Source organism: Mangifera indica, chromosome 6 (genome assembly GCF_011075055.1).
Source record: "Mangifera indica cultivar Alphonso chromosome 6, CATAS_Mindica_2.1, whole genome shotgun sequence".
Taxonomy (NCBI): Eukaryota; Viridiplantae; Streptophyta; class Magnoliopsida; order Sapindales; family Anacardiaceae; genus Mangifera; species Mangifera indica.
This window is the reverse complement of record NC_058142.1, coordinates 15,920,712-15,942,115: the sequence shown is the minus strand read 5'-3', so window position 1 is coordinate 15,942,115 and position 21,404 is coordinate 15,920,712. Positions and strand designations below refer to the sequence as shown.

Below are 21,404 nucleotides of genomic sequence, written 5' to 3'. Positions count from 1 at the left end.
CCATACGCATAATTATCTGCATTGAAATTATTTTGACCCACTGCCATCTCTAATGTTAAGTATGTATACCACCAAATTAAGTTCATTTTAGTATCAAAGTGATTTAGATTATATATTTAATGATAAATTATACAAAATTGAAAAAAAAAATTGAGCCCATCAACTCTCATGTATAAGACTCCCTCCATTACCCCTTTAACAAATCCTTGGAGGAAATTAGAGATATGTATAATTTAGTTTAAATTGTAAAATTGAATTGAATAACTTAAATATTACAGTTAGGTTTGATTTGGGTTGAAAGTTTTTCTAATCGTTTTTGAGTTTCAATTGCGGTTTCAGCGATTTTAAAATGTTTAAACCATATTCGTCGAATTGTATATTAAAAACTTAATTTTTTAAATTATGTATTATAGATCATATCGTATGATGTGTTTTTTAAAAAATAAAATAATAAAAAATTATGATTAATATATCATCATTTTGGATTATATCATAAACACCATTAATATTTGAAAATATTTTATAAACATCTATACTGTATCATCATTTTATTTAGAAAAATATATCATAGTGTAAAATTTATTTATTATATCATATTAATTTAATATATTTTATGATATATATGATTTTTTATTTGTATCGTATCGTGTCGTAAAATACGTATATTATAAAATATTGATAACTATAATTCAAACCGTAATATAAATTGAATTAAATTGTATTTTTTTAGTTTAATTTAATTAAATTAAAAATATAAAGTAATTTGATTTAAAAAATTTTCAAACTATTTTATTAATTTATTTTGAAAAAAAATTTATATTGTGCTAAACCAGACGGCACACTGGACAAAGCAAAACATTGATACTAACTTCCTTTCTTTGGTCGACTGATGATGACTCCTGGGCCAGAAGTCATCATCAGTCGACCAAAGAAAGGAAGTAAGTATCAATGTTGGCCATTTAAAACAGCTGAGAATGAAAAGAATATTCTCTGTAACTTTTTCTAGAAACCACGACAGTACGTGAGAAAAACAAAGTAATTATAATAAAAAATGGTTCAATGGGACTCCTTACACAGGCAAAATATTTTTCTAGGTAAAATTCACACGGCATTAATTAGTAAAGACAAAAAGAAAAAGACAGTACATGTTCCAAAAAATCGTGGAAAACTAAGAAAACCGAATGCTGTCACCAGTCATAGAGAAACTTCGAGGATGGTCTTTTTTTTTTTTTTTTAAACTACTTTCAGCATAGGGTTTGAATTGAAGAAAACTTTCCTCCTTCACTTTTTCACCTTCAAAATTCTTTGAAAATCTGACTTCATATTATTCTTTGAAGTAATCATGCATTTAAAACTACACCTGGCTACAATATTCTGGTAAAACTTCTATTTCCCGAATCTGATTTTTTTTTTTTTGCCTTTTTTGTTTTATTTTTGAGAACTTGAGATGGTTAATGACTGCTGCTTCTTGATTTTATTTTGGAGCTGAATCTTTAGTCGGAATTAATGGCTACGTCTTCTTCTTCATCTGTTTCTTCGACAAATCTTCAAGCAAAGCACCATGTTTTCCTCAATTTCAGAGGCCCCGACTCTCGCCACAGTTTCACCAGTCATCTCCACGAAGCTCTGAGACAGAAAAAGATTATAACTTTCATTGATGATAAACTCATGCCAGGAGATGAAATCTCACCCTCTCTTCTGAATGAGATCGAAGGATCGAAGATTGCGATTACCATTTTCTCAAAAGACTATGCGTCTTCGAAATGGTGTCTCGAAGAACTTGTGAAGATCATTGAATGCAAAAACATTCATGGACAGATCGTGATACCCGTTTTCTATCATGTTTGTCCGTCCGAGGTAAGGAATCAAACCGGGAGTTTCGGAGATGGATTTGCTAAGCTAGAAGAACGATTTAAGGAACAACCGGAGATGGTGCAGAGATGGAAGACTGCTCTGAGTCAAGCAGCCAATATATCTGGCTGTTTTTTGAATGACAATACGTTAAGTTCCTACTGTCCCATAATTTCTTTGTACCAGGTGTTTTGGGTTGCAAAACTAAAAAGTAAAACCACTTGTAAGATAATATTTTGACGGTGGGTCAAGAATGTTACATTTTTCATACTAAACTTGAAATTGGAATTCAGTTTACATAAATTTTTATCGTTTTCCAGGTCTGAAGCTGAAATTGTGAAGAAGATTGTGGATAATATATTGAGGAGTTTGAGGAATATTATTTCTCCGAGTACTAACAAGAACTTGGTTGGAGTAGAATCAGCCATGGAAGAACTGATTAAGTTGTTATTGAACAAAGATGTTTGCAGTTTAGGAATCTGGGGCATTGGCGGTATAGGCAAAACAACTATTGCTCGTGCTGTATTCAACAAAAGCTCGAATGACTTTGAAGGATTCTACTTTGCTGAAAATATTAGAGAAGAATCAGGAAATCCAAATGGGCTCATTCACTTGCGAGAAAAGCTTCTTTCTACTATACTAGGAGATCAAAATCCCAACATGGGAAGGCTTGGCGCAATGAAGACTTTGATTGTTTTTGACGATGTCACAAATTTTCAACAGATAGAAGATTTGATTGAAGATTATGAAGATTTAGGTTCAGGAAGCCGGGTAATTATAACAACAAGAGATAAGCAAGTGCTTGAGAAAGGCAAAGTAAATAAGATCTATGAAGTTAAAAAATTATCTTATCTAGAAGATTTGCATCTTTTCAGCCAGTATGCTTTCAAACAAAATCTCATCCCAGAAGATTACTTGAAGCTCTCAAATAGAGTAGTAAATTATTCTCAAGGTCTTCCTTTATCTCTCAAAGTGTTGGGTTCATCTCTATTTAACAAGAGCATACAAGTTTGGGAAAGCACAATAAGTAAACTAGAAGAAACTCCTCCTTTGATTGTTTACAAAGTGTTAAAAGTAAGCTTTGAAGGACTGGATGAAGAGGAGCAAGATATATTTTTAGATATTGCATGTTTTTTCAGGTGGAAGGACAAAGATATGGTGATGAAAGTCTTGAATGCATGTGACTTGAAGGCAGAGCGTGCAATAAGTGATCTTATTGATAAGTCTCTCATAGCTATTTCATCAGACAATATAATAACCATGCATGATTTGCTTCAAGAAATGGGAAGGAAAATTGTTCGGGAGGAAAAGGATATTGGCAAACGAAGTCGATTGTGTCATCATAAGGATCTTTATCATGTCTTGACAAAAAATACGGTGAGAGGCAAAGACATAGCCTTTTGCCAGTTTGGTTTTCCTTCATGCATTATATGAGGTTTAATAAAAGCATTCAATCCTAATTCTGCAAGATCTATACATAATATATAAAATACTGAATTAAAACATTAGAGTTATATAAATACCTAAAAGGTTATGCGTTTTGAATTTGTATGTATTGAAGTGATAGGTTTTCTTATCCTAAAATCTCCTGAATGATTGTTTTTAATGGATAAAAATGTTTTATGGGTTTTGGAAGGGATCTAGTTAAAATATGGTAAGGTTATTGGAGTTTCATCAAATGTCCAATAAACTTTAAGGTTCACACTATGTTATCTGTTATGATCATATTTTTTAGGTGTATTACAGTTGTCTTTAGTATTCACTTAAGCTTATCTATAAACTATTATTAGACTTTTCAATTACCTCTTTTTATTAAACACAAATCATAATTAATGTTAGTTTACGTCAATAAATTTTTTGAACATATGAATGCTAACTTATAAGGCTTCATTTTGGTTGTCAGGGAATTGAAATCGTTCGAGGCATATGCATGGACATGTTTCAAATAGGAGAAGTACACTTAAATCCTCTTGCTTTCTCAAATATGCATAGCTTGAAATTCTTGAAGGTCTGTGGAGCTGTTAATAACAAGGTGCATGAATTTCAAGACTTGGAATTCGATTTTCTTGAGCTAAGATACATCTGTTGGAATAATTATTGGTGGAAATCTTTACCACGTAATTTTAATCCGAAGAATCTGGTTGCTCTTGAGATGCGCTATTCTAATCTTAAAGAACTTTGGAGTAGGGTCCAGGTATAAGTATCTTATATAACAATTTATCTGACACTCTTAGAGAAATCTCATATTGAAAAAATATGATAAATATGTTGAGATTGTATATGTATCTCACATAGTTTAAAAATATTAAAATAAAATTAGTTTAATAACTTGTAAGTTCATAAACTGAAGTGTTTTGAGTTAAAACTCTTAAAAGCAAAACTATGTTGGACTATGTGTTCAATGTAGACAATAAATGGGCAATTGGAGCAAAGATGTTTGTATGCATAAGATTTTTTAATTGGATTTTTTCCTTTCGTTTTTTGGTTGCAGCCTCTAATTAATTTAAAGTACATTGACCTGAGTTACTCAAAGCATCTGCGTAAGATTGCTGAACTCTCGCAGGCTTCAAATCTTGAAAGTTTGATTCTGGAAGGCTGTACAAGTTTGATTGAGATCATTTTCCCCTCTAGTAGGAAGCTCAATAACCTTGTTACTCTGAATCTAAGAAATTGCAAGAGCCTCCAGGGTCTTCCACCGGGTATTCTTCAATCAAATTCTCTGAGATTTGTTAATCTTTCAGGTTGCTCAAATCTCAGAATAGCCCCAAGGATCTCAGAGCCTCCCAACAAATTTTCATAAGTTTGAATCCCTCAAACATCTTTCTCTATCTTCTTGCACAAATCTTGAGGCCATTCCAGAGATCCCACATAAGATAGAATAGATATATATTGATGGAATTGCAATACGAGAATTGCCCTCGTCAATTGAGTCTCTATCTAATCTACATACATTGAGTCTCAAGAATTGTTCAAGGATTGAGAGTCTTCCAGATGGCATCCTTAAGCTGAAATCTCTCAAGTATCTGTCTCTCTCCGGTTGCTCAAACGTCAAGACAATTCCAAAGATCTCATGTAAGATGGAGCAATTATATTTAGATGAAACTGCAATTAAAGAATTGCCCTCCCTAATCGAGTGTCAATCCAGTCTGGTCACTTTGAGTATGAAAAATTGTTCAAATCTTAAGAATCTTCCGGGCGAATTCTGTAACCTGAAATCTCTCAAACATCTCTATATATCTGGGTGTTGGAAACTCGACAGACTGCCTGAGGGCATTGGGAATCTGCAAAGTTTGGAGGTGTTTGAAGCTGATGGAATTGCTGCAACCGAATTACCATCGTCCTAGGAAAGTTTGAGCAACATTCGTGAATTATCTTTTGTGAGATGTAAAGGGCAAGAGCTGGTGCATTCTCTTCCTCGTGTGTTATCAGGTTTGTCGTTTTTGAAGAAACTAAACCTGAATGAGTGCAATATCATAGAATTACCAAACAGTCTTGGCGATTTATCCTCCCTGAAGGATTTAAATCTTTCTGGAAACAATTTTAACAGCATTCCAACAACAATCATCAACCTTTCAAAGCTGTCGTCGCTTAACTTGAGCCACTGCAACATGCTTCAATCCTTGCCAAACCTTCCTGGTAACATAAAACTTTTGGTAGCAGATAGCTGCAAATCTCTCCAAGCATTATCCGGCTTGCCGATTCCAAGCCAAGGCTATTTCAACGGTAATCTCAGCTTCATAAATTGCTTCAATCTCGACTGGAGAATGCTCACAAACATTCTGGATTACGCTTTGTCAAATATGTATGAGAAAACCTATTACACCCACAAGAGTCCTACCCGTTACATGTGTTTCCGAGGAAGCGAAATTCCAGACTGGTTTAACGTTCAAAGTACTGCGTCATTTCTGGAGCTCCCAGAAGGCTCGTTAAGTCATAATTTCATTGGCTTCACCTTCTGCACAGTGTTATCATTCCAGGACTATAAAGCTGGTACGTTGGTTGTTGAGTGGGAGATGCTTCTGAAAAGCAAGGATGGCTTGAAGACAATGGGAAGCGGCGGCTTTTTAGCCTGGACCAAAGAGTATGCGCCGTCCAATGTGGAGTTTGATTATGTGTTTCTGGGATATGATGTTCAGGTGGATGATAAATCAGAATGGGACGGATTCTCTGAGGCCATTATCAAGTTTCGTGTTACGGATTATCATCGGAGCCCTTTGGATGATTGCGTGGTGAAGAAGTGTGGCGTCCGTTTATTGTTGAGCCAGGAGGAATCAATGAATGAATCCGGCTTGTGCTGGCTCTGCGACGAAGAAGATGAAGAAGATGAGCCACAGTCCAAGAGATCGAAGCTTTTAGAATCCTTCTAAGGGGAATCCAGATCAAGGTAACATTTGTATTCAGGGTTTGAGGAGTTTTGCTTACATTTTCATCCTTATGATTTGAAAGATTTTTGGAATAAAGTTTGTGACAAAATGTCTGGATTTACTTTTGTTGTCTTATTTATATACTATAAGAAATAAAGAGGGTTGGATTTGATTCGGTCCGAGCTTGAATAAAATCCTACTTTGCATTGGCTTGAGATTGATGAACTGGGAGTTAAACTCAATTAGAGCCTCAATTTATCTTTGTATTTGTTCTAAAGTGGATTCAACTTTGATTTTAATTCTTACACAAACTCTTCTTCTAAATTTCCTCTGAAACCTTTTGTTGTATTTTAAATATTTATTTGTTGGATGGAAATATAATATTCTACAAATGCAAGACTCAAAAATAAAATTTAGGGGATCAAAGTTGATTAAAGTAAAATATGGGGAAGTCAAAAGAAATAATAAAATTTCAGGGGGTCAAATAAAGGAGGAGGAATAAAACCATTTTTGATTTTATCACTTTTGTTATCAAAATTGACCCGAGAACCATATTTGAAAAATTAATACTATACATACATGTTTTTGACTTTGAGTTCTTAATTAGATACACAGATAATATATTATGATGTGATTAGGTTTGTATACTTGATTAACTATATAGAAGATACGTCATTATATGTTTAGGTGATTTTGAATTAAAGATAAAATAGTACTCAATCCCATGATAACATATCATTTATGCATCAAATTATCTATTCAAATGTGCATAGACATAATATTACTCATTTGAAATCATGTTAAAAATACTTGGTCAGGTTACATAAAGAACTTATTCAAGCCCCATTGGTGTGCCCGTTTGATCAAAAAAAGAAAATAATGTAATAATGTTTTGTACGTTGTGTATGACTGGCGTTTAATAAAAGTATACAATAGAATGTTTGATCCAAACGCTGAAATTTGAAAGCTTGAAGATGGTTTTGGTATGTGTTGAGGTTGCTAAAATTTTTTCAATTGAAGTTTTTTAGCAGCCTGGTTTTTTCTGGGTAGATTGAATATGTTTACTGTTTTTATTTTTTCATTGTTTGTCATAGTGAAATAAAGATTAATTTTATTTTTTTATGTGGTTGTTTATTTTTATTTGCTTTTTAATGTTTGTGTCGAAGACATAGAGAGTAAGGAGCAGAATTTAAAGAAGGAATGTTGTGCTGGTGCTGGAAATAGCAAGGGGGTGAAGATGGTTATAGAATAGAAGTAAAGGAAGGAGATAGAGACGAGGATGAAAATGAGAAAGAAAGAAAAGAAAATGGGTAAATAGTATTGGGTACCTGAAACCATAACTAATCAGATTGGTACTTGGGTAGGTTTTCATTTATATAGGTTCTAGGTTTAATTCTTATTCCTAAAACTTAAGAATTGCTTTTACATTTTCAACAAGGCATTCAAACTTATTTAGCCATACAATAATTTGTGTCAACCGATCCAAACATTGTTCTAAAATTAACACTCTAACACAACCTTGTAGGCACAACGGGACTTGGATTTTTTGTAATAAAATTATGTGTATTTAAATAATATGATTAAATGATTTTAAATTGAAAAAAAATAAATCCTAATAATATATATATCATTTAAATGTTTAATTAAATACTTAAAACTTAGTACAAATAGCATTAAATACAATATATGTTTATGATAAAAGAATTTAAGAAATTATATTCTTTATCAAAGAATTTATGTCTTACAATAATTAATGTTTTTATGGAGAAATTGTCAAACAAATACTGTTGTTATTATTCTTAAATCATCTCAATATAAGATGCTTATAAGATGAATATAATAACAATAAAAAGAAGCCAATTGTTAATTATAATAATATAAACGTAATTCTATTTAGTGTTGAATTTGACTCAAGTTGCCGGAGTTTGAATTTGAATATGGACTGAGTGAATTGAGTTCGAGCTAATGATTACGCTTGTTTTAATAAAATAAGTTAAATTCGGGCCAATAAAAAATGAAATCGAATTAGAGTATTAAAAATAAGAGATAATTATATAACTTTTCATTTGAAGAAAATAGATTTATTTTGAATATTAAAATTTATGATAAAATTTTAATTGCCATTTCATATTTGGAAGAAGATTCGAATATTAAGGATAAGGTTATATTGCAATATTTGGACATTAAGGGTGACAATTTAAAGAAATTGAAAGTAAGTAGGAAAAATCATACAGAAATCCGGGATATTTCAAAGCCTGTAGCCCTTCTAGAATCACTCCTCTTTTGTCTAGAAGAGACAAAAGAGGAATATTGAGCTGGCTTCGATAAATGAACTTGGAAGTTTGTAGATGCTTCTTCATAAATTATGACTATAAGAGTATAATTACAATTTAACCCTTCAAGTTTAGGCAAGCAACCTTTAGTCCATAGGCTCTTACAAACATATTTTCCAAACTGGAAACTTAACCCTCCAAGGTTTGAAAGCTTCGACTCTAATGCATATTTGATTCAGACAAGTTGAACTCAATCTAAAACTTTAACTTAGTAGTTTAGTTTGAGTTCAAGGGTTTGCTAGTGATTTTATGTCAAAACTTTTGTATTGCGATGATTCTTCTTCTTCCTTGGTAATTGTCCTTTTTTTTTTTAATCTAATGACTCATCATCTTCTCTAGCATCATTCATTATTCTCTATTTGAAATGGTTTAAACTTGAACCCAAACTCACCCTTTCAAATTCAAGCTAAGGTTGGATTGACCTTTGTTCAAACTTGGTTTGACTTGAATTTACCTCTACTTATAATATAACTAATAACTTTAAATCCGTATCGGTAGTCTCCTAAAGTTTAACATTTAATTTTATCAAATTCAGGTTACAAGAGTAAATTCACTTTAATTTTTATAATTATCAAGAATTAACCAATTACCCTATATCATGTAAATTGAACTTATTTTTAGAAAAGTTTCTAAACTACCAAGCCCTAATAAATATCAGAGTTGAACTAAATTTGACAAACCACAATAAATTGCCAAATTATATATGGAACTTGACTAATTTGCCCCAAAATTAAAAAATAAAAATCCTAAATCTGACAAATCTATAACCTAAAATCACAAAGGCTGGATTTAAAAGGATTATTTTAACTTGAAAAATTTAAGTAAACTAACAAAACTAATAAACTAAAAAATAAAAAAAAATCTAGAACCTAACAAACATTTCCTAAGTTCAATATTTTAGATTTGTTTTAATTTTTTAAGTTTTGTACAGTAATTTTTAAATTTTTTTCTATTTAATTTATAATTCTTATTTTTATATAACTCTTATTCGTTTCATTATACCAGATTAATTAATAAGTCCACTCCCAGTTTGAAAAGAATAATTATACATTTTTTTAGAATTTTATTTATTCATTAGTTGTTTTTATCGTATTCTTATAATAACTTGCAATATTTTACATAATTTAACAATTGTTTAAGTTTACTATGGGTGAAGGGGCTATTAGAAATTAAGTTAAAGTGAGGGGGTGTGTTTTGTAGGTGAACACATTAAGATTGTTGAGAATAAAGCTACAATTGGACTAAACTGAGTTTTGTTTGACTTGATCATAGTTTGATAGGGTGGATGCATGGTTGGAGGAGTTGTAGGCTTGAGCTTGAGTTTGTGATAGAAATAGCTAGTTTGAGCTTGACGTGAAAAATTAAAGTAGAACTTTGTAAGTTATATATTTATCAATTACCTCATATATTCAAAGTTTAATATTTGGTTGTACATGCAAAGTTTAAAAGTTAATATGGTCGGACAAAAATTAGGAGGTAAATATAAGATTTTGGGTGTAAGCGCGAGATTTTAAAATTTTAAATTTTTATTGATATTAGATGGCTTATCCAAGCTCATGAGCTCATTGCGTTGAGTTGCAACCTACTTGAACTTGACTTGAGTAAATATTTGAGCCATTCGAGTTTGAGCCGAGCTCAATAATAACCGAACTCAGCCTGACTCGACATAAGTTGAATCGATCGCAAATGACTTATGAGTGACTCAATTCGTTTATAACTCTAGTTGAGAGTAATTGTCAATATTATAAAAAGGTTGAGACTTATTATTAGTATTACAAGGGCTTCATCGTATTTGATCAAATCTAGAGGTTTAAATACTACTTGCTTCCAAATAATAAAACTATAATTGTGGAATTACAACATGATGAAAGATAATATGAAAAATAAAAATAAAAATAAAAGGAGATGGAATTAGGGTCAAATTTGATTTAGGCCGAGTTTGAACAAGACATTTTAACATCAACTTGAATCCAAAAAAATTAGCTCGAGATCAATTTAAGATCGACGAGTTATGGTTCAAACTTGGTTAAAAAGTAATTTTACTTTGGATGTGACCTGAATTGACTTGATATAACACTTTTAGACAAATTCTACATAGTTAATTAAGAGAAAAGATGTTAGGTTTGGATGTGCATTTCACATTGATAGGGGATGCTAAAATATGATTGGTTAAATAAATTGTGAGCTTCTTAAGTTGTTAGAGTTGCAAAACTCAAAAGTAAAACTATAATGTACAATATGTTCAAAGTGGATAATATCTTGACAATGAATTAAATTATTAGACCAAGAATGTTACAAATGGCATCTGAGTCCTTTCGCATGTCTTCTTAAGCGATGGTGAAATAAACCTCAGTGAGGACGAAGAAAGATGTTGGGTTTGGATGTGAGATGAGATGTTGGCCTCAATGAGGACAAGAAGAGATATTAAGTTTGGATGTTTATCCCATATTGCTTGAGGATGCTAACATATGACTGATTAAATAACTTGTAATTTCTTTAAATTACAAAGTCCAAATTACAAATGGTATTTGAGTCACTCTGCATAGCTTTTTAAGCGATAGTGAGACAAACATCAATGAGAACGAGGAGAGATGTTGGGTTTGGATGTGAAATGAGATGTTGGCCTCAATAAGGACAAGAAGAGATGTTGAATTTGGATGTCCAGCCCGTATCACTTGGAGATGCTAATATATGATTGATTAAATAATGAACTCTTTAAACTGTAAAGTCCAAAAACTAAATTGTGATAAGTTGTGTATCCAAAGTGAACAATAACTTAACAAAGGGTTAAACTATTAGACCAAAGATATTACACTCCGTTTCTTTTTTATGAGTAATAGGCTCTAGAATTTTATTTTGATTTCTCTCACTTAAGAGGCGAGACTTTCGAGCATCACATTTAATGTAGGATTCTTAACACCTCTAAATGATCATGCGTGCAATCTTAATAAAACTTACCCATTACTGATTTTAGTTAATAGATACTACTAGAGAGTATCCATGACAATATAAAAGATTAAAAAAAATGACCTCCCAATGGCTTCAATGGCAAACAAGCCCATAAAAGTTCAAGTAAAGCTTATTTGGATATATCAAATGATCAGTGACAAGCAAAGATTACATTTTATGTAAGATCTATAACAACATCCAATAATTTATACTACTTATAAAAGGATATAATATATTAGGATCTCTTGTTAAATGAATAGGTATTAATGCTAACAAAATACTATAATATATGTCTATATATGCAAAGTGTATATATTATGTTACTATTGATGTGATTTTTTGTTATCAATTGATGTACATATTTCATTTTTTTGTATAAAGTACACTATAATAGCAACGATTTGAACTTGAGTAAGTATTTTATGGTTGTTTGAAAGGATAGATTGAAATAGGTAAGAGAACAAATGAGACAAACTGAAATCATTTCACAAGAAAAAAAATGAAAATTAATAAATAAAATGAAAGAAAAATAAAAGAAATGACTTAAGTAATGTTTACCATGATTTTAAAAATTAGATTGAACCATCTGATTCAACTGGATAAATTGTCAACCATTAATAAAAATGATTTTGATTTGCTTGAAAATTGTTTTTGGAGTAGGATTAGATAGTTCAACAATAAGGCCAGATAAAAAAAAAAACCATGTTTGACTTGATCAACATAAAAAATCAATTTTTAGAATTTGAACAGGGGTCCCTTTTTTTTGGCTTGACCTACAAAGGTATTGTTGGACTTTAGTGTTTTAATGATGATAAAAGCATAAATTAAAATGCTAATATGTCCAAGGAATGTGTTAAAACATTATAAAATAGACAAAGTATGAAATTTGCATAACTAAAATGAGGAACGACTTAGACTTCATATGGAACACTTAACTCATAAGGAAAATGTAAATGGACATCAAACCATGCATCAATCATGCCTCACCTATGTAGCCTTTTGGAAATGTTGCTGAAATTTAAAGAAAATGTTGCCTTGCCAACCATGCACCACTTGATGCCAACCATGCAACATATGTCTAGCTATGCACTTAACTTTCTTATGCCAAGTGGTGCAAGATCATGCCAGCAGTGCCTTTTCTCAAGCTAACCATGCAACATCTTCCTAGTTGTGCTCCATCATGCCAAGAGACTTGTCTAGCCATGCCAAGTAAGGTCTAGTCATGCCACTCCACTTTATGCATTCCAACCATGATGCTTATGAATTCCAGCCATGCACTTAATAATTCCAACCATGCAAAGAGCATGTCCAGCCGTGAAAATGAAGACTTCATCAAAGTCTTGTCCAGCCTTGCTTCAATTATGCCAATTGTGCCATTTGTAAAATCAAGCCCGTACTTCAACCGTGCATAAGATGACATGCAAGTTGTTCAAACTTGTGAAATTCTTACAAAAACAAAGAAATGAAGCAAGCCGCCAATGCCAAGGAAGTGTCGCCTGTGCTTAGTGCATTTAAAGCTATCCGTTGGGAACTCTGAATGAGGTTGACTTAGTTGTAAAAATTAGATGCCAATTGTGCTATATAAACATGCCAATCATGCCTTTGGATTTTTAAGAGCAAAGAGTCGCTTGCAGTAAAGAAACGACTATTTTTTCTAAGGCAACTCAAATTAATAGAAACATTGCAAAACACAGCCATGCAAACTCTATAAATTGAGAGCATATCAATCGAAGAAAAGTTAGAGAAACATATTGTGAAAAACGGTTGCTATTCTTCTTCATTTTTCTCTTACACTTTTAATCTCTTATTAAGCCTAAACTCATACACTTGAGAGACTATTGTGCTTATTCTTTGTGTCAGCCTTTGTAGAGGCATTTCCATCTAAATTTTCTATATTCAAACTCTTTTAGGCAAAATACTAGATAAATTATTGTTATGGGCACAATTCCGGAGAACTATTGTAAAGAGACAATATCTTTACAAGTGAAACTTTAAGCAGATAGTTTAAAAAAGTGGACGTAGAAGACTTGGAAGAAAATACTCCTAACCACTATAAATTATTGAGTATTTCCTTTTCCTAATCTTTTCACTTTATGTTTTTATTTATATTTTATGTTTTTGATAAATTGTTAAGTATTGTCTATGTTTGATTGCTTGAGTAAATTTGTTCGATATTGATTTTGTTTGACTATCATTCTTGAAATTGTCTAAGTGATTGATTTTGATCAAATATTTCTTTAAAAGAATATTGTGCTTATGCTTGATTGGCTTACTACTTTGTTGAAACTATTTGTGAAATTGTGATTGATTGAATGTTTATTTGAAAGATTTTATTTGATATTAAAGTTTTTAAATAATTTTATTTACCCCCTCTAAGATTATTAGCCATTTGAATTTTTTCAGGTATGATTTGCTATTATAATAGGTTGTGCTAGCTTGTACGTCATGCCCTGGTCCATGAAGTTTGACTTGTGAGCTAGCTTAGCATGACATTGTTCACAAGTTTTTAAAAATGTTATTAATTATTTATTATTACTTCGGGAATCCAAAGAAATAACATAGGGAATTCAAAAGTATTTATTAATGTTAGGAAAACAACTGAAAGATTAATGTTAAAAATATAAACTTATTAATTATTTATCATTAATTTTATAGGAAAAATCAAAAGATTAGTATAAGAAATCTAAAAGACATAACAAAAAATGATAAAAAATTGAAAAAAATTAAAAAATATATAATTAACGACGGACCCCTGAAATCCCATGGGCTGCCTTATTAAGGGCCCAACATGACATGACCCACTTCAGTGCGAGATGTGCCACATGCTTTAGTGTTTTTTGGGGTCGACTTGGTATTACTGCAGGCATAATGATCTGCATTGAAACTAGTTTGACCCACTGCCACCTTTAATTTTAAGTATGTATACCACCAAATTAAGTTCATTTTAGTATTAAAGTGATTTAGATTATATATTTAATGATAAATTGTACAAAATTGAAAAAAGAAGAACCTAACAACTCTTATATATAAAATTTCCCCCATTACCCCTTCAATAACTCTTTGGAGGAAATTAGGGATATGGATAATTTAGTTCAAACCGTAAAATCGAATTGAAAAGCTTAAAAATTACAGTATAATTTGGTTTGGTTGAAAGTATTTCAAACCATTTTTTTCAATTTCAGTTGTGGTTTCAACGATTTTCAAATAGAACTTATTCGTAAACCGTATTTCTTTATAAATATATATATATATATATATATATATATATATATATATATATATATATATATATATATATATATATATATATATATATATATATATATATATATATATATATATATATATATATATATAATTTTAAAAGGTTTAAACCATGAAAATTGAATTGTATATTAAAAATTTAATTTTTCAAATTATGTAGTGTGTATCATATAATATGATTCGTCTTTTAAAAAATGAAATAATAAAATATTAACAAAATAATATAAAATTATACTTGACATGTCATTATTTTGGATAATATCATAAACACCTTAAATATTTGAAAATATTTCATAAACATCCATACTATATCATCATTTTCTCTAAAAAAAAGTATATCAATCCGTATCGTAATATATATCATAACATAGGATTAATTTATTATATCGTATTATTTTAATGTACTTTATGATACGTATGATTTTACCTGTATTATATCATATTATAAAATACATATAATATATAATATGATATTGATAACTATGATTCAAATCGTAATATAAATTATATTAAACTATATTTTTTAAGCGTGGTTTAGTTTAATTTTTTAAATTTGTATATCGTAAGCAGACGGCACACAGGACAATGCAAAACATTGATACATATGATTTTTTATTTGTATCGTATCGTATTATAAGATACGTATAATATATCATAGATTATTGATAACTATAATTCAAACCGTAATATAAACTAAATCAAATCGTATTTTTTAAATTTAATTTAATTTAATTAAAAATCTAAAGAAATTTGATTTTAAAATTTTTCAAACTATTTTATTAATTTAATTTGAAAAAATTTTATATCATGCTAAATCAGACGGCACACTGGACAATGCAAAACATTGATATTTACTTCCTTTCTTTGGTCGATTGATGATGACTTCTGGCCGGCACAAGTGACAAGCTGAGAATGAAAAGAATATTCTCTGCAACTTTTTCTAGAAAACCACGACAGTAAGTGAAAAATACTTACAATAAAAAATGGTTCAATGGGACTCGTTACGCAGGCAAAATATTTTTCCAGGTAAAATTCACATGGCATTAATTAGTAAAGACAAAAAGAAACAGACAGTACATGTTCCAAAAAATCGTGGAAAACTAAGAAAACCGAATGCTGTCACCTGTCATAAAGAAACTTCCAGGATGGTCTTTTTCTTTTTTTTTTAACTACTTTCAGCATAGGGTTTGAATTGAAGAAAACTTTCCTTCTTCACTTTTTCACCTTCAAAATTCTTTGAAAATCTGACTTCATATTTTTCTTTGAAGTAATCATGCATTTAAAACTACACCTGGCTACAATATTCTGGTAAAACTTCTATTTCCATAATATGGTTTTTTTTTTTGGCCTTTTTTGTTTTATTTTCGAGAACTTGAAATGATTAATGACTGCTGCTTCTTGATTTTATTTTGGAGCTGAATCTTTAGTCGGAATTAATGGCTACGTCTTCTTCTTCATCTGTTTCTTCGACAAATCTTCAAGCAAAGCACCACGTTTTCCTCAATTTCAGAGGCCCCAACTCTCGCCACAGTTTCACCAGTCATCTCCACGAAGCTCTGAGACAGAAAAAGATTATAACTTTCATTGATGATAAACTCAAGCTAGGAGATGAAATCTCACGCTCTCTTCTGAATGCGATCGAAGGATCGAAGATCGCGATTACCATTTTCTCAAAAGACTATGCGTCTTCGAAATGGTGTCTCGAAGAACTTGTGAAGATCATTGAATGCAAAAACATTCATGGACAGATCGTGATACCCGTTTTCTATCATGTTTGTCCGTCCGAGGTAAGGAATCAAACCGGGAGTTTCGGAGATGGATTTGCTAAGCTAGAAGAACGATTTAAGGAACAACCGGAGATGGTGCAGAGATGGAAGACTGCTCTGAGTCAAGCAGCCAATATATCTGGCTGATCTTTGAATGACAATACGTAAGTTCCTACTGTCCCATAATTTCTTTGTACCAGGTGTTTTGGGTTGCAAAACTAAAAAGTAAAACCACTTGTAAGACAATATTTTGACGGTGGGTCAAGAATGTTACATTTTTCCTATTAAACTTGAAATTGGAATTCAGTTTACATAAATTTTTATCGTTTTCCAGGTCTGAAGCTGAAATTGTGAAGAAGATTGTGGATAATATATTGAGGAGTTTGAGGACTATTATTTCTCCGAGTACTAACAAGAACTTGGTTGGAGTAGAATCAACCATGGAAGAATTGATTAAGTTGTTATTGAACAAAGATGTTTGCAGTTTGGGAATCTGGGGCATTGGCGGAATAGGCAAAACAACTATTGCTCGTGCTATATTCAACAAAATTTCGAATGAATTTGAAGGATTCTACTTCGCTGAAAATATTAGAGAAGAATCAAGAAATCCAAATGGGCTCGTTCACTTGTGAGAAAAACTTTTTTCTTCTATACTAGGAGATCAAAATCCCAACATGGGAAGGCTTGGTGCAATGAAGACTTTGATTGTTTTGGATGATGTCACAGATTTTCAGCAGATAGAAGATTTGATTGAAGATTATGAAAGTTTGGGTTTAGGAAGCCGGGTAATTATAACAACAAGAGATAAACAAGTGCTCGAGAATTGCAATGTAGATAAGATCTATGAAGTTAAGAAATTGTCTGATCCAGATGATCTACATCTTTTCAACCAGTATGCTTTCAAACAAAATCCCATCCCAGAAGGTTACTTGAAGCTCTCAATTAGGGTAGTAAATTATTCTCAAGGTCTTCCTTTATCTCTCAAAGTGTTGGGTTCATCTTTATTTAAAAAGAGCATACAAGTTTGGGAAAGCACAATAAGTAAACTAGAAGAAACTCCTCCTTTGAATGTTTACATTGTGTTAAAAGTAAGCTTTGATGGATTGGATGAAGAGGAGCAAGATATACTTTTAGATATTGCATGTTTTTTCAAGTGGAAGGACAAAGATATGGTGATGAAACTCTTGAAGGCAAGTGACTTGAAGGCAGAGTGTGGAATAAGTGTTCTTATTGATAAGTCTCTCATAACTATTTCATCAGACAATATGATAACCATGCATGATTTGCTTCAAGAAATGGGAAGGAAAATTGTTCGGGAAGAAAAGGATATTGGCAAACGAAGTCGATTGTGTCATCATAAGGATCTTTATCATGTCTTGACAAAAAATACGGTGAGAGGCAAAGACATAGCCTTTTGTCAATTTGGCTTTCCTTCATGCATTATATGAGGTTTAATAAAAGCATTCAATCCTAATTCTGCAAGATGTATACATAATATATAAAATATTGAATTAAAACTTTAGAGTTATATAAATACCTAATGGTTATGCGTTTTGAATTTGTATGTATTGAAGTGATAGGTTTTCTTCTCCTAAAATCTCCTGAGTGATTGTTTTTAATGGATAAAATTGTTTTATAGGTTTTGGAAGGGATTTAGTTAATATATAGTAAGGTTATTGGAGTTTCATCAAATGTCCAATAAACTTTAAGGTTCACACAAATATTATCTATCATGATCATATTTTTTAAGTGTATTACATTTGTCTTTATTATTCACTTAAACTTATCTATAAACTATTATTGGACTTTTCAATTACCTTATTTTATTAAACACAAATCATAATTAATGTTAGTTTACATCAGTAAATTTTTTGAACATATGAATGCTAACTTATAAGGCTTCATTTTGATTGTCAGGGAACTGAAATCGTTCGAGGCATATGCATGGACATGTTTCAAATAGGAGAAGTGCACTTAAATCCTCTTGCTTTCTCAAATATGCATAGCTTGAAATTCTTGAAGGTCTATGGAGCTGTTAATAACAAGGTGCATGAATTTCAAGACTTGGAATTTGATTTCCTTGAGCTAAGATACATCTGTTGGCATAATTATCGGTGGAAATCTTTACCACGTAATTTTAATTCGAAGAACCTGGTTGCTCTTGAGATGCGCTATTCTAATCTTAAAGAACTTTGGAGTAGGGTTCAGGTATATGTATCTTATATAACAATTTATCTGACACTTTTAGACAAATCTCATATTCAAAAAATATGATAGATATGTCGAGATTGTATATGTATCTCACATTATTTAAAAATATTAAAATAAAATTAGTTTAATAACTTGTGAGTTCACAAACTGAAGTGTTTTGAGTTAAAAAACTCGAAAACAAAACTATGTTGGATTATGTGTTCAATATTGACAATATATGAGCTATTGGACTAAAGATGTTTGCATGCATAAGATTTTCTAATTGGATTTTTTCCTTTCGTTTTTTGGTTGCAGCCTCTAATTAATTTAAAGTACATTGACCTGAGTTACTCAAAGCATCTGCGTAAGATTGTTGAACTCTCGCAGGCTCCAAATCTTGAAAGTTTGATTCTGGAAGGCTGTACAAGTTTGATTGAGATCATTTTCCCCTCTAGTAGGAAGCTCAATAACCTTATTACTCTGAATCTAAGAAATTGCAAGAGCCTCCAGGGTCTTCCACCGGGTATTCTTCAATCAAATTCTCTAAGATTTGTTAATCTTTCAGGTTGCTCATATCTCAGAATAGCCCCAAGGATCTCATGTAACATAGAGCAACTATGTCTGGATGGAACTGCAATAAAGAAATTTTCCTCTACGGTTGAAGGTCCTTCTAGACTAGTTCAATTCACTCTTCAAAACTGTTCAAGGCTGGAGAGCCTCCCAACAAATTTTCATAAGTTTGAATCCCTCAAACATCTTTCTCTATCTTCTTGCACAAATCTTGAGGCCATTCCAGAGATCCCACATAAGATAGAAGAGATATATATTGATGGAATTGCAATACGAGAATTGCCCTCGTCAATTGAGTCTCTATCTAATCTACATACATTGAGTCTCAAGAATTGTCCAAGGATTGAGAGTCTTCCAGATGGCATCCTTAAGCTGAAATCTCTGAAGTATCTGTCTCTCTCCGGTTGCTCAAACATCAAGACAATTCCAAAGATCTCATGTAAGATGGAGCAATTATATTTAGATGAAACTGCAATTAAAGAATTGCCCTCCCTAATCGAGTGTCAATCCAGTCTGGTCACTTTGAGTATGAAAAATTGTTCAAATCTTGAGAATCTTCCAGGCGAATTCTGTAACCTGAAATCTCTCAAACATCTCTATATCTCTGGGTGTTTGAAACTCGACAGACTGCCTGAGGACATTGGGAATCTGCAAAGTTTGGAGGTGTTTGAAGCTGATGGAATTGCTGCAACCGAATTACCATCGTCCATGGAAAGTTTGAGCAACATTCGTGAATTATCTTTCGAGAGATGTAAAGGGCAAGAGCTGGTGCGTTCTCTTCCTCGTGTGTTATCAGGTTTGTCGTTTTTGAAGAAACTAAACCTGAATGAGTGCAATATCACAGAATTACCCAACAGTCTTGGCGATTTATCCTCCCTGAAGGATTTAAATCTTTCTGGAAACAATTTTAGCAGCATTCCAACAACAATCATCAACCTTTCAAAGCTGTCGTCGCTTAACTTGAGCCACTGCAACACGCTTCAATCCTTGCCAAACCTTCCTGGTAACATAAAACTTTTGGTAGCAGATAGCTGCATATCTCTCCAAGCATTATCCGACTTGCCGATTCCAAGCCAAGGCTATTTCAACGGTAATCTCAGCTTCATAAATTGCTTCAATCTCGACTGGAGAATGCTCACAAACATTCTGGATTACGCTCTGTCAATTATGTATGAGAAAACCTCTTACACCCACAAGAGTCCTACCAGTTACATGTGTTTCCGAGGAAGCGAAATTCCAGGCTGGTTTAACGTTCAAAGTACTGCGTCATTTCTAGAGCTCCCAGAAGGCTCGTTGAGTCATAATTTCATTGGCTTCACCTTCTGCACAGTGTTATCATTCCAGGACTATAAAGCTGGTACGTTGGTTGTTGAGTGCGAGATGCTTCTGAAAAGCAAAGATGGCTTGAAGAAAATGGGAAGCGGCAGCTTTTTAGCCTGGACCAAAGAGTATGCGCCGTCCAATGTGGAGTTTGATATTGTGTTTCTGGGATATGATGTTCAGGTGGATGATAAATCAGAATGGGACGAATTCTCTGAGGCCATTATCAAGTTTCGTGTTACGGATTATCATCGGAGCCCTTTGGATGATTGCGTGGTGAAGAAGTGTGGCGTCCGTTTATTGTTGAGCCAGGAGGAATCAATGAATGAATCCAGCTTGTGCTGGCTCTCCGACGAAGAAGATGAAGAAGATGAGCCACAGTCCGAGAGATCGAAGCTTTTAGAATCCTTCTAAGGTGAATCCAGATCAAGGTAACATTTTTATTCAGGGTTTGAGGAGTTTTGTTCACATTTTCATCCTTATGATTTGAAAGATTATTGGAATAAAGTTGTAACAAAGATTCTGGATTTACTTTTGTTGTCTTAATTATATACTATAAGAAATAAAAAGGGTTGGATTTGGTTCAGTCCGAGCTCGAATAAAATCCAACTCTAGATTGCTTTGAGATTGATGAATTGAGATTTAAACTCAATTAGAGCCCCAATTTAACTTTGTATTTGTTTTAAAGTGGTTTCAACTTTGTATTTTTAATTCTTACACAAACTCTTCTTCTAAATTTCCTCTGAAACCTTTTGTTGTATTTTAAATATTTATTTGTTAGATGGAAATATATTCTT

General features: G+C 32.0%; 3 protein-coding genes across 3 annotated transcripts; all 3 read left to right on the top strand.

Annotated features, from left to right (window-relative positions):
- Positions 1–1,506: 1,506 nt before the first annotated feature.
- LOC123219712 (disease resistance protein RPV1-like) lies at positions 1,507–6,218 on the top strand. Its single transcript, XM_044641700.1, has 6 exons — positions 1,507–2,000; positions 2,172–3,228; positions 3,755–4,045; positions 4,343–4,592; positions 4,843–4,923; positions 5,242–6,218. The coding sequence occupies exons 1-6, from the start codon at positions 1,507–1,509 to the stop codon at positions 6,216–6,218; spliced, it is 3,150 nt and encodes a 1,049-aa protein (XP_044497635.1).
- Positions 6,219–16,197: 9,979 nt separating this feature from the next.
- LOC123219711 (TMV resistance protein N-like) lies at positions 16,198–16,674 on the top strand. Its single transcript, XM_044641699.1, has one exon. The coding sequence runs from the start codon at positions 16,198–16,200 to the stop codon at positions 16,672–16,674; it is 477 nt and encodes a 158-aa protein (XP_044497634.1).
- Positions 16,675–17,201: 527 nt separating this feature from the next.
- LOC123219710 (disease resistance protein RPP2B-like) lies at positions 17,202–21,021 on the top strand. Its single transcript, XM_044641698.1, has 3 exons — positions 17,202–17,918; positions 18,445–18,735; positions 19,033–21,021. Exons 1-3 carry the CDS (start codon positions 17,202–17,204, stop codon positions 21,019–21,021), a joined length of 2,997 nt encoding a protein of 998 aa, XP_044497633.1.
- The last annotated feature ends 383 nt before the right edge of the window (positions 21,022–21,404 follow it).

Coding starts and splice junctions, on each gene's coding strand:
- LOC123219712 (XM_044641700.1), top strand. CDS start 1,507: ATGGCTACGTCTTCTTCTTCATCTGTTTCTTCGACAAATCTTCAAGCA. Junction 2,001..2,171: donor TGTTTTTTGAATGACAATAC/GTTAAGTTCCTA, acceptor ATCGTTTTCCAG/GTCTGAAGCTGAAATTGTGA. Junction 3,229..3,754: donor ATGTCTTGACAAAAAATACG/GTGAGAGGCAAA, acceptor TTTGGTTGTCAG/GGAATTGAAATCGTTCGAGG.
- LOC123219711 (XM_044641699.1), top strand. CDS start 16,198: ATGGCTACGTCTTCTTCTTCATCTGTTTCTTCGACAAATCTTCAAGCA.
- LOC123219710 (XM_044641698.1), top strand. CDS start 17,202: ATGGGAAGGCTTGGTGCAATGAAGACTTTGATTGTTTTGGATGATGTC. Junction 17,919..18,444: donor ATGTCTTGACAAAAAATACG/GTGAGAGGCAAA, acceptor TTTGATTGTCAG/GGAACTGAAATCGTTCGAGG. Junction 18,736..19,032: donor AACTTTGGAGTAGGGTTCAG/GTATATGTATCT, acceptor TTTTGGTTGCAG/CCTCTAATTAATTTAAAGTA.